Genomic DNA, 13,564 nt, shown 5'->3' on the forward strand with positions numbered 1-13,564 from the left:
AAATCACATATGCGTTGTAAAGCCTGTCACTCACACTAAAGCATGTCACTTCTGAACAGGAGAAACGCTACTAAAATCTATCCTGAATACATCTTTGACTTTAGCATCCAAGCCCATTATGTACAGTTTTAGCCTTCATTTCCTAAGCAAAACTCTTGAAAAATATTTTTTTAAGCAAGTATATTACTTGCTATTTAACACACACCAGATTGATGAATATATTTTTAGGTCTCTGTGCAAACCACAGCAGAGACTGATTTTGTTGTGAATGACCTGAGACTCACTCCTGACTCTAATAATGCCTTTGTCCTTGTCGTATGAATGCCTTAATTGTAATACATTAAGTTTGTTTTCTGGATGGCTAACCATTCTTCATTATGCATAGGGGTTGATTCTGTTTGAAAGCTTTGCAGTTTCTTCAATATTTGCCAAAACAAAATTGTTTGTAGTTGTCTGACATTGTCACCTGGATATTAAACCATTTTTATTGGTTTATGGAAAGCAGAACCATCTTTTATAGAAAGTTAGTATTCAAAGCCTTGAATAAATTACTTCAAATACCTACCATAGCATTACCAATTTTCAGGCAAAGCCATGTTAACATAACTGTGTTGAAATAAAAGTCCTTAACATGACTTTTTAAAAATAATTCAAATTAACTGAGTGTAAAACATGTTTATTGAAAGTTCATGACACAGGAGCCAAATATAAATACGCCATTTTGCTTAAAAGAATGAATCTACAATCCCTGCATATATTTCTTTGTTTTCACTCCAAGGTATTCAGTTATTTAAGGCTCAATTACCAATGCAGTGACTGGGCTATTATCTGTACTGGCCCCATTCTGACCGGAAAAGCATCAATCACAGCATGCAGCAGGACGCCACACCAGTTGAAAAAACGCTGGTGACAGGCTGGCAGGTTTACATCGCGGGCGACATGAGAAATCGAAGAACAGCTAAATACGGGCACTTAGAGAGTGGACATCAAACCAGCACCAGGCCCTTAATGGCCGTAGGCATTCCCATTGCAGGCTCACTTAATCTTCTGCACTTCAAGTTGTAATTTCCGCGCGGCCGTGTTCTTCGGCTCGATTTTCAGCAAGGTGTTAAGGTCTTCAACACAGGCCTTGTAGTCCTAGGAAGAAGAGGTAGACACAGTTATATGTTATGAATTGAAATTATCTTGATAATGCACCAGTAATATAACAAAAAATATATCTAATGGACATCAGAGCACATTTCAGGTGCTCCTGGGCAGATATTCACAAACTGTCGGGCAAAAAAAATGCATACGTCTGCAAAAATGACTAAAGAACAAGAGAGTATATTACTTGTGTCTTCACTACTACAACTACTTACATCACAATTTGAGTGACAAATGCCAAATCAAGGTATTTAAAGTTATTTTTTTAATACATAATTAACAGGATAACAGGAGGGTATGGTTTACCCCAGCTGCTTGGCAAATGCATGCCTCACCTTCCATTTGCATGAACATGGGAGAAGCAGGTCAAAGGTTTAACAGACACCATCTTTTTCTGTTCAGCTCACCATGAGTCACGACTTAAGAGCAGTACTCATTCAAAATCATCACAAATGAAACTGACAATGAACTAAATTAATCACTTCAGTAACTTATACAAAGGTGTTCTATGGAAATGTGTGATTCTTTGACAATTGACTGATAACTCCTTGATTGATGAAGTCCCAGAAAAACGGTCTTTTATCTGAAGTCGGTGATTCAGCAGTCTAAAGACAGACGGATACCCGACCACCACGATATCTGGGCTGTAACCCAAAAGATGGTGTTCGATTTATACATTTTAAATGGAAACATAAGATTGAAAGGCTCTCACTTTCATCTCCTTGTAAGCCTGTGCCCGTCTGTACAGAGCCTTGACGTTACTGGAATCAAGCTTAAGGGCTTCTGCACAATCTCGCACTGCCTCTTTGTACATCTTCAGAGAAAGGTAGCAGAGCGCCCTGCATGGTAGAAACAGCAGATCAGTATCACAACCCCATGGCTAAAATGCGCTGTTCAATAAATGTATTTCAAAATGGCAATTTTCCCCAGTAAAAATGTGACATTAAAGTCAGAAGTTACTGTTAAGTTCCACCATTATATACGTAGCTTTGTACCACACAAAAAAAACATATGTCAAACACTGATTTCCTTGCATAATGGTAAGATGCACACACAAGGCCCTTGAACCATGGTCCTGTTACTTCTACTGTTCTCCAATGATTCTGTGTACTGCTCCAGACCTGTTAGTGTAGGCAGTGACTTCTGTGGGATTGAGTTTGATGCTCTGTGTGTATTTCTCAATGGCTTTCTTGTGCTCCCCCTTTTTCACCAGTGCGTTGCCTTCCTCTTTCAGGGCCAGGGCCTGTTTCACAGCACCATCTCCTACGGATGACAGATGAATCAGCATTCCTCAACTGCTGGCACCCCCGTCCCCCACTGTCTATACCTAAAAGTATCTGAAAGTACTACTAGCAGAAAGGAAAGCAAATGTGGCTTGTGCATAAAACCGCACATGCATGCATTCAATACTTTCAATCCTATGATGCCAGGAAGAATAAATTAACAACAATATCAAATGCTTATGTGAAAATGTCTTAGAACTGACTGATTGAGTCAAACATTTATTTTTTAGTCTTTGAGTCCACAAGTAGCATGATGCTTACAGTTTGTTGCACAAACCAGAGCCCTTGGACCAGGTCCCCTGAAACTCAGTATGCCATAATACCTTGACTCTCCTTTGGGCAGGTGCCATTCTGCTGTGAAACAGGGGTGGGAGTGACTGCCTGAGACATCCTCTCACGCACAGCAAGAGGAACAGTGGGAATAGGAGGAAGCTTCTCTCGCCACGCTGGTCCATCCTGCTCCGTTAGCGCCTTCGTCATTCTGAAAAGGTGCACGAAGGACACAGTGATTACAAATGGCATGAATCCTGAGCAAATTGCTTGCTACTACCTACACTTTGTCTGGGGAATGAAATATAATGCCATATTTATTGAATATTCACTGGGTCATCCTTGTGAGTTGCCTTAGAATGATCATCTTTTGCCATAATTTCTGTTCACTCTGCTAGTCAAAAGTATTACACGTTTTGCATTTTTGTAGTGTTAGCTTTGCCTGACACTTGCTCATTCAACTCGAATGCACACACTTCTGTTCTCTTGTGCTGGAAGTCGCTCTGGATAAGAGCGTCTGCAAGCTATGTAATGTAAAAAGACTTCTGCAAGCAGAATGTGCTTGTAATTGGAGGTGAAATATTGTTACAGTGAAATTCACATCAAACTTTCACCCTAAGAAAACAAAGCCAATTTAATTTCAACACTGATCCCCTTAAGAACAAACATGCACAGTGCACAATATAGGTCTTGTTCTGTTGCACTGGGCAAATGTGTTATTACCTGTTGGTTCCATCATGGGCAGCAGGTATGTTGCAGTCTATCTGTAACGCTGTCTTGTAGTCCACATAGGCCAGCCTGTATCTCTCCAAAGCTTCATATGCTGCTGCCCGCCGCAGAAGTGGCTTGATACTGAAGGGAACCAGATCGAGTGCACTGCAGGACACAGAGAGTGTTACATTTTACATATAACATACACAAGCAAGATACTTCCTTATGATCCTGAAATATACTAATGGAGGTAAATATTACCTGATTTTAAATATATGAATACATTATGTCAGATCAATTATAGGTATCTTAGAAACACAGAAAATATTATAAAGGTGTACAGTACATATTATGTGTGCAAATACACCCAGCAAAATCTAAATGCAACAGTTAGCATGGAGCATTATCATGATAATCATCATTATCAACACTATTATGTATTAATGTTAAGTTGCATATTAGAGATACATTACCTGCTACACTCTTCCCACATGCATAGCTTCATGCAACCAGTTTAAGTCCTTTCAAGGTTTTATGCCCTCAAATTCAAGTACCCATCAAAACTGCCTTATGTTAATTATCAGTGTCTCAATCCATCAATAGGAGAGTGTACAGATGGCCACAAAACAGCTCAAAATGATGGGAAATCAGTATACAATAGTCATAATGTCACAGAAATTAATTGTACAAAACCGACTTTTCTTTCCCAAAAATATAAATCACCAGGCCCTTTGCTTCAATTAAAAAGTACAGTTATAACTCTTTAGGGATTCAGAGGGTTCCTTCAAATAAAAATATTGAAAAATCACACCATGAAGGGAATGGGAAAATAATATGAGGTGTTAAATAGCTCATATGCACCTTGTGATTAAATATGTTTAGTTAATTGTCAAATGTATTCTTGTCAGGCCCCAATGAACAACTCATTACTTCTGTATTACCTATTCATTTGAGAGTATCAAATGAAGTTTATAACGTGCGGGAATCACCTTTACTTACATGTTTACAGTACAAAACACACACTTCCATGAAACCATATGAGTAGCAAACAAAGACCATTCAATTTATACTTCTGTTGTTTACTTCAAACCGGTATTCAGTTAAAAGTTCACTCAGACCACAGATTAACTGTGGTCCGAAACCAAAACCAACACACATTATACCCCAAAGAACAGTGCTGGGAAGCATTTTCTAAAGGACTGTTAATACACTTACACTGTGCAGTCCTTCACACATTCGGAACAGTTCCCATCCTTCAGGTAAGTGGCTGCACGATTGGAGTAAAGGACACTCAGGTCCTCTTGGTTCTTCTTACCTGTGTAGTTTGACAGTGGTTAAAAACCAATAATATGGAATGTAGCCTCTCAGCCAACCAGTTATAAAACTGAAAGAAAAATGAATCTAGCAAGCTGACGACCGAAAAAAAATTATAATATGTGTAATATCTGTCAATTTGTTACGTCAAAATGGCATTTTATTACATAAAATAATTGTAAGGAAAAAAAGATTAAACATTTGTTAGTTATTAAAGTGCTTTGTTTCTTCTTTTCATCACGGTAGCAAACAAGTTAACCTACATAAACTGAAACAGCCCTCTACAACGTGTGCTGATCAACACTGAGAAGAGCCGTCGCGGATGTGCTAGAAACTTCACCTGACTTCTCCACGACTTGGATAGCCTGCGTGTAGAGACTTGCGGCCTCTCCGTACTGTCCATTTTTAAAGCATTCATTGCCGGCTTGTTTCAGCTCGGTCCAGGTCTGTGAACGACGCTTCTGTGGCATCTTTATCTGAATATATCACGATAGAAAGGTTACTTAGCATCGTGGCTGGATGTCCACGGTTTGAAACATCATTAGCGTATTTTGTAGTTACATAACAAGTACATAAAAGCTCACTTACCAGCAACGTTAACTGCGGCTAGATCTTCGCATAAATATTGGAATTAGATAGTTAGCTTACTTTCATACGTTGTCAGTAGCTAACGTTAGCTAGCTAGCTAACTACACCAAAAAACACAAAAAAGGCCAGTGCCTTCAGCTAGCGTGTCTGTTACAGATAAAAAGCTACCGCACAACTGGAGGTGGCGATCCTTAGCGTTGGCTATTCAAATTACTTTTTAAAATAGCCTGATAAGCCTTTTTCTTCCTCTAAACCTTCTCTAGCTAGCTCGCTAGTTGCAGTAGGAAGGCCGCATTAAGCCGGGTAGCAATTCAATCATGCGGCTCGCAGTCAAGACAGTGAAATGCAATAGCAACAGGACTTGGTCCCCGGTGGGCTGGCCCCTTTCTGGTGGTGTAATATTTCAGTTTCGTTTCGTTTCTTAGTTTGGAGCGCTAAACCCGGCAGACTCGGTTTCTATTTGCAGCCAGGGCTGATGAAACAGTATCGTGAGCCACCCTCCGGCAATAATGCGACACGACACGTCTACTTTGACAGAGCTGCTATGAAGTTACATAAATGTAACGACTGATGTGGCTTGTTCTGTAAAGCACAAGCTTTATACTTTCGCATCGTAAAAAAACGTTAACGTAACGCTACTTTACATTCGGTATGTCGTCAGTGCACTTATAAGTAAAAGCAGGGGCAAAGGTTTGATGTGAAGATGGCACGTAATTGCAAAAATGCATTATGTAGCATCCCAGTGGGGAAACAAAAAAAACATAATGTTATCCCACAGCTAAGTGTCTTGAAATTTAAATTTCTAGTGATGAGTATCCACATTGCTTTAGGCCTACTATAACAAGTAATTTAAAAGGTATGGATGTGGGGGATCTCCCCTGTAAACCTTCACTGTCTCTTAACATGACTTCTGTCCACCTGGTTTCAGACTCACTCTTGGGTGTTGCTTGTTTCATCTTCAGTATTGTGACGGACTTGTGGTTTCTTTGTCAGTGCAGATTCAAAGCTATAGAGTAGCATGGGGTTACCTGAATTTTGTCACTGTGCCACGACTGTAGACCCTTTGACTCATCTCTTTTGGGATGAGGTACATTCATGCACTTCTCCAGAATTTTACTCGACTGAGAGCTTCCCAGCCCACATCTTTGCACCATGTACATTGCTTTGTCTGTGCCATGATCTTGAGATTCAATTCAATTCATTTTTATTTGTATAGCGCTTTTTACAACACAAGTTGTCACAAAGCAGCTTTACATTGTTCCCAGGCCTGAGACCCCCTGAGAGCAAGCCTAAGGCAACAGTGGCAAGGAAAAGCTCCCTATCAGGAAGAAACCTTGAGCAGAACCGGGCTCAGAGGGGAGGCCCATCTGCTTCTGGCCAGCACTGGGCAGATAGAGTTAGAGACGAGTTATGCAGTGTACTTTAAGACATTTACGATTGACAGACAATAGTAGTTAAGATGAAAGGGAGTGTGATATACAGCAGCAGTAAGATCTTCTTTATCTTTAACTGTAGGCATATCCGTGTATGCTCCACTGCGGTCATCCCTGTCTGGGCAGGTATGTTTTTTACATGTGTTGCTGAAGATGAACACAGGCAAGGAAAGATAAGAATGTTTACACATCTGAAACAACACAAGTCATCTTTCATCTTTCACTACTGTAGATACTTTCTGTTTTTGGCAGAAGTGTGAGATAAATATAGTAAATGTTTCATGTGCTTCCACCCTGCTTGTTTTGGCATCCTGTCCACATTTTGTTGCTCTTTTTTTCCCTTTGGTATGTTTCTCAAAGGTTTCACCAGCATTTCTTGATCTGCTAAAATGTACACAGTATGTTAATAACAGTGAAGCACTCATGCAGAATGCAGAAAGTGACACTACCAATATAGTATAAACATTCAAAAATGACTGTTGGTCCATTTTTATTTCTGTTTAATTATTTTGAAGATTTACCACAGACCTTAACATCTGGCATCACAGCACAATACATGAAAGTATATATTTATTGTTGTCAAAATAGCACTCGTTTTATTTACTGTTCATTCCTTTTTAACGTGTCAATACATACTTTGAAATTAGTAAAATAAGTTGCATCATCCAGTTAAATTGTTTGTGCCAGAGTATGTTTTTGTCAAGGAAATATAGATGAATTTTTGGTTATTTCCATAAAATATTATTATAAATTCATGTAATTATCTCTGTGGCAAGCTTCATTTCCCTTTCAATTTTTTGTTATCAGTTTTAGTGATTAGGTAAGTCCCCACTTTTTGCTCAGAAATGCAGCACCAAATGATAGTGTGTTACACCAAAGAACAACAACAGAAAAAATATGTTTTTGATGCCTAAGCAGAAATATATCCAGGATTTCATTAAACTTTGGAAAATGAGGCTTGTTATGACATGAAAATGCACTTGCAAGTTTATTAAGGTGATCAGTTAACTATAACCATTTTGTTGTTTGCGTTCTCAGCCAACTAAGTCAATGTATACCTTCTCTAAGGATGCATATGTCTCAACTGAAATGTAGCTGCAAGCTCAAATGCTGTGCTAACTACACATCTCCTTTCACAAAGGTGTTAATAAAACAATTTTAAATATGCTCCTAAGACATCTTTTTCAAGGGCCTGGCATGTACACTTTTTCACCCGAGGTCTTGGACTGTTCTGAACTCCCTTTTGATACTGTTCTTCTCACAGCTTCAGGAACAACATAATGGAAAATCAGCTTTCTAGTTACAGGGTGTTTAGGCACATAATGTAGTAGCCCTAGTCATACTGTATATTTTTTCACTGCCTCAGGTACATAATGTACCTTCTCCTGTCTGAATGGATGACGAACTGTCAAAATAGAACTTCACTCTCTCAACAGTGGGACCTATGACATTGTTTATCACACAATTCTTGATTTTAAAGGACAGGTAGCAGACTTTGTTCCACTGACCTCCAATTCCTGAGTTGTTGTGCATGTGGGCGGCAGTGGGCGGCAGTGTAGCATAGTGGTTAAGGAGCAGGACTTGTAACCGAAAGGTTGCCGGTTCGATCCCCGCTGGGACACTGCTGCTGTACCCTTGGGCAAGGTACTTAACCCACAATTGCCTCAGTAAATATCCAGCTGTATAAATGGATGACATTGTAAAGAACTGTAACCTATGTAAGTCGCTTTGGATAAAAGCGTCTGCTAAATGAATAAATGTAAATGTAAATGTGGGATGGCCCTTATAATTGCACCAACATGCCAGTAGCAGTGCACTTTTAGTACCACAGACATCAGTTCACTGGAGAGCTTCCCTCTATTCCGGCCATCTCCCTCAGCCGCTTCCAGCAGGTTACAATACAGTTGGTACATGTGTTGGAGGACTGAGGATGGGTGGATCCCCACTGACGTTACCTGGGGACTTTGCATCCCAAACCATTTGAGGGTACCTCAACAGGGAGACGAAGGAACCTATTCATCTTTACCCTTGGCGAGGCAAAGCCAATTTGCTCCCTTGTTGTGTGCTCCTTGTCATTGCTTCCTGATGACATGGCTGGGAGTGAACCCAGGCCCAGGTGTAGGGCATGGCCTGCGTTTCAAAAAAAAAAAAAAAACACAGTGTACTTTTGTAATGGAATGGAATGTTTTAGGAACTTGGTGGGTGGTCCATCATACTGGTGAAGACTGGTGAAGACATATTCATAAGTCACCATTCTTTTCAGCTTTCTAAAACAATGAGTGATATCACTGCAAGACTTTCTTATAATCTCCTCATCCTTCATCTCATCTGAGGTTTCTGTGAGATTTTAGTTGTCAGCTGGGGACGGTCTGTAATAAGGTAAATGAAAAGAGCAATCATCAGTCAGCCAAAATGCAGTGACAAATCAGTATTACAATGATGATTACAAATGTCTGAAACCTTATTCTGGTTCTTGAAAAGTCAAGAATTTGGGTAGGTGTTTGCATTTTTGGGAATGTGTCTTGTGATGTCATTTTAAGCGTAGCCATGCAAATTCGGAAAACTTTGCTAATTCCAGGCAAATTATGTGTTGTTATTCGTAGCAGACAAACACGTCTCCTTCCCGATTTACTAAGTGGCAGCTCCAATGGCAAGATACGAAAAAAAACGCGAAAGGAAGGAAGACAGAGCAGTTCAAACCGCTTGTACCTTCGCGCTTGCCATATTCATGTTGCGTGATTTGCCCCCAACAGCCACCGGGCGTACTTTTTGTCCTTTTTTGTGATCAGTAGCTCTTGTCTGCGCCTCTGCACATATCAAGTCATATTCCTGGTGAAGGTCGAGTATTAAACGAGTGAGTATTTTAAATAAAAGTGTTACATTATAGTTATTCTTGATAAATACAAGATGGTTAATGTATTGGTTATACGTACCTACAATAGTTGCCTTTAAAGGTCTACAGTATTGCAAATGTAAAAATGTTTCCGTGTAAAATTGAAAGGCCTTGGTAGCTAGCTTACATGAGCTAACGTAGCTGGCTGGGTCACTCCGATCTGATTATGGCTAGCAAGCAACTCTCTTCCGCCACGCAAACCAGATAGCAAACTTTATTTAACTGCTAAACTGGGAAACAATTAATTTACCAGAAGTATAAGTAATTTAGTTATCTTTAGTATTTGTGGATGTTTATCTCAGATGACCACTGCACAACTGCCTAGCGCCATTGCTAAGTATAGCAAGCTTCACGTATTAACCCAGCTGATGTTTTCTAGCTGACTGACTGACCTAGGTGAGTTACAGAAAATATTGGTGTCTTTTGATGAGCTAGGTATGTGTTTCAGTTACACACGCTGCAGTACTTAATGAGCTATTGATGTAGCTAACGTCAGCTACATCTGGATGTAGATGTCTAAGCTACAAAGTCTAACATATATTTTCATGCATCTTTTCTAGAGGTAGTCTTGCCTTCTAAAACTTAGAGTTAGGTAGCCAGCTCATGTCTTCTGTACGGACAGTATCGCTTATTGACAGTGTATCCGGAAGGTACTGTCTGGTGGTAACGTTACTACGTACTGCGGTAGATTTTTAACATGCTGATCTTACCAGTAGTCACGTAATGTCAGATAGCTAGTTAACTGAATTTTCAGAGAGACGCTTCAATTTCACTGTTGCTTTACTGACATGCCACACTAAATGGACAAAGGTAGGTAGCTAGATACTGTATTATTTAAGTAGCTAGCTACTTTCCCCTCCAAAAGTATTGGAACAGCAAGGCAAATTCCCTTGTTTTTGTTGTTCACTGAAGACATTTGGGTTTAAGATCAAAAGATGAGTATGAGACAGTTCAGAATGTCAGCTTTTATTTCCTGGTATTTACATCTAGATGTGTTAAACAACTCAGGACATACCACCCTTTGTTTGAACCCACCCATTTTTCAAGTGAGCAAAACTATTGGAACATGTGACTGACAGGTGTTTGTTGTTGACCAGGTGTTGCCTTTAAGGTTGATTGATCAAACATTAAATAGCTCTGCATGACTCATCTACTTTTTGGCCTGGGTTTAAACCTATAAAGACTACATTTCTTGTTAAAGAGGATAAACCAACATGAAGACCAGAGAGCTGTCTATGGGAGAAAAGCAAGCCATTTTGAAGCTGAGAAAAGAAGGAAAATCAATCAGAGCCATTGGACAAACATTGGGCATAGCAAGCACAACAATTTGGAATGTCCCGGAAAAGAAAAAAACTACTGGTGTACTGAGCAACAGATGTCGAACAGGTCGGCCAAGGAAAACAACAGTAGTTGATGACAGAAATATTGTGACAGCTGTGAAGAAAAACCCTAAAACATCAGTAAGTCACATCACCAACGACCTCTACAGTGCAGGGGTGAAGGCATCACAATCCACTGTTCAAAGAAGACTCTGAGAGCAGAAATATAGAGGCCGTACCACAAGATGCAAACCACTTATCAGCAGTAAGAATCGGAAGGCCAGATTGAAATTTGCAAAGAAGTACAGAGATGAGCCGCAAAAGTTCTGGAACAGAATCTTATGGACTGAAGAGACCAAGATTAATCTCTACCAAAGTGATGGAAAGGCCAAAGTGTGGAGAAAGAAAGGAACTGCTTATGATCCGAAGCATACAAGCTCATCTGTGAAGTATGGTGGAGGTAATGTCATGGCTTGGGCATGCATAGCCGCTTCTGGAACAGGCTCATTAATATTTATTGATGATGTAACTGATGACGGTAGCAGCAGAATGAATTCCGAAGTGTACAGAAACATTTTATCTGCCAATTTACGGAGAAATGCATCCAAACTAATTGGGAGGAATTTTATCATGCAGCAGGACAATGACCCAAGGCACACTGTCAACAAAATAAAGGACTTCATCAGGGGAAAAAAGTGGAAGGTTTTAGACTGGCCAAGTCAATCACCTGACCTTAACCCAATAGAGCATGCATTTCACCTCCTGAAGAGGAGACTGAAGGGAGAAACGCCCCGAAACAAACAAGAACTAAAAGAAGCTGCGGTAAAAGCCTGGAATAGCATCACAAATGAAGAATGCAACAGTTTGGTGATGTCGATGGGTCACAGGCTTGAGGCAGTTATTGCAAGCAAGGGTTATGCCACCAAATATTAAATGTTATTTACTTTAAGATTATTTGTTCCTTTACTTTTGCTCACCTAAAAATTCTGTGGTGTAATACAAACGGTGATATATCCTAAGTTGTTTAACACATCTAAATGTAAATACCAGGAAATAAAAGCTGACATTCTGAACTCTTGTCTCATAGTCATCTTTTGATCTTAAACCCAAATATCTTCAGTGAACAACAAAAACAAGGGAATTTGCCTTGCTGTTCCAATACTTTTGGAGGGGACTGTAAATATCCCAGCTACCGATCGGTAATTTGTTGCTAAATTGTGTATGGGAATACCTAGCTGGTTCCGTTTTACAGATATGGTATGACTGAACGCATCACGGTTGACTCTCTAAACTCTACAAAGGTCTCAAATGAAAACTTTTGACCTCGAACATAGAGATGGAATTATCATGCAGTGGTAATTGTGACATTCTTAATGATTCAAAATCAAAAGTATTTTCCCCAAAATGTGAGGGAATTCTCTGTTTGCATTAATCTCCAGGTATCTCACGATGTCTCTGCCGAAGCCAGTCATGCGAGGACTCCTTGGGAAACGCCTGAGGTTCCACTTGCCGATCGCCTTCTCCTTATCGTTGATTGCTGCAGCAGCTTTCAAGGTTAGATCGCAAAACTGGAAGTGGGTCCCTTAGGGTTTCTGTTTGCATCAACTTCCATTGCCTTTGAACAAAGGCACTTTAAACGTTGACTAGTGAAGAATACGAGATTTCACTTCAGTTGCATATTCATGTTTCCTTGGTACTAATATCTCATTGCAGTCAGCCAAAAGATTTTTTGTTTAAAGACCATCAAGAACCCCCTACCTGGCAGTGCCCATTCTTCAGATTTTTTGTGCAGGCATGTTAGGTCTTTATTTTATCCAGATAAGATGTTAAGTGTCTTTCAGCTGTATAAATAGGAATTAAACATTTTCAGCTAAATGCAGATAAGTGTTTATACCATAATCTTAACTAGGATAAGGATTACAAAAACTTTGACCTTGTTGATTTGATACTTCCATTTCATTTTTGAGCCAAAGGTTTGAATTCCCATTTTTCTTTATCACTAACTATATTTTCATTCTCTTGGCATTTTCTTAACTTAAAAATCAATGAAATGTTACCACATTAACAAAGATATCTGTACAGTTGAAATACGTTTCTGTATTTGAAACTGGAAAATCCATTTGGTTAACAAATTCTTTCCCTTTGCAGTTCGCAGTAACAGAGCCCAGGAAGCAGGCATATGCTGATTTCTACAAGCAGTACGATGCCATGAAAGAATTCAATGCAATGAAAGAAGCTGGGGTGTTTGAGAGTGTCAGGCCTTCTGGTGAATAAACTCATGTGAGTGTTTCATTTGTGATATCCTCAGAGGTTCCTCAATGATTGAAGGGGCAAAGACCAGGGCAGGCTGTGTTCGTCCTTTAGTTGAATATCCCTGTACTGTATCACAAGCATGTCAGGGGGAATATTTCATATTTACTGTTCTCTTAATTTTGACATACAGTTTAAAAGGTTCAAATGTTTATATTTTACGGAAAGAGTCCATATATAATAAATCTTTTCTCTGCAGGTGAAGACTCATCCATTCCTGGTCTAATCCTCCTGCACCTTGATAATGATGTTTGTTTAAGTGGACAGTACCTGTATGCTCACAGTCAACCTAATAAA

General features: G+C 39.6%; 2 protein-coding genes across 2 annotated transcripts; one reads left to right on the forward strand and one right to left on the reverse strand.

The window, feature by feature from the left end:
• Positions 1-720: 720 nt before the first annotated feature.
• Positions 721-5,816, reverse strand: tomm34 (translocase of outer mitochondrial membrane 34). The gene is made up of 8 exons (XM_036531579.1): positions 5,313-5,816; positions 5,065-5,200; positions 4,626-4,725; positions 3,423-3,575; positions 2,753-2,910; positions 2,268-2,409; positions 1,859-1,985; positions 721-1,137 (listed from the first exon to the last, which is right to left on the reverse strand). Exons 2-8 carry the CDS (start codon positions 5,192-5,194, stop codon positions 1,036-1,038), a joined length of 912 nt encoding a protein of 303 aa, XP_036387472.1. The 5' UTR covers positions 5,195-5,200; positions 5,313-5,816; the 3' UTR covers positions 721-1,035.
• Positions 5,817-9,503: 3,687 nt separating this feature from the next.
• On the forward strand, positions 9,504-13,564 carry LOC118779528 (cytochrome c oxidase subunit 6C-1). The gene is made up of 4 exons (XM_036531678.1): positions 9,504-9,599; positions 12,397-12,511; positions 13,106-13,237; positions 13,467-13,564. The coding sequence occupies exons 2-3, from the start codon at positions 12,407-12,409 to the stop codon at positions 13,229-13,231; spliced, it is 231 nt and encodes a 76-aa protein (XP_036387571.1). The 5' UTR covers positions 9,504-9,599; positions 12,397-12,406; the 3' UTR covers positions 13,232-13,237; positions 13,467-13,564.

This window comes from Megalops cyprinoides, chromosome 6 (assembly GCF_013368585.1).
Source record: "Megalops cyprinoides isolate fMegCyp1 chromosome 6, fMegCyp1.pri, whole genome shotgun sequence".
Taxonomy (NCBI): domain Eukaryota; kingdom Metazoa; phylum Chordata; class Actinopteri; order Elopiformes; family Megalopidae; genus Megalops; species Megalops cyprinoides.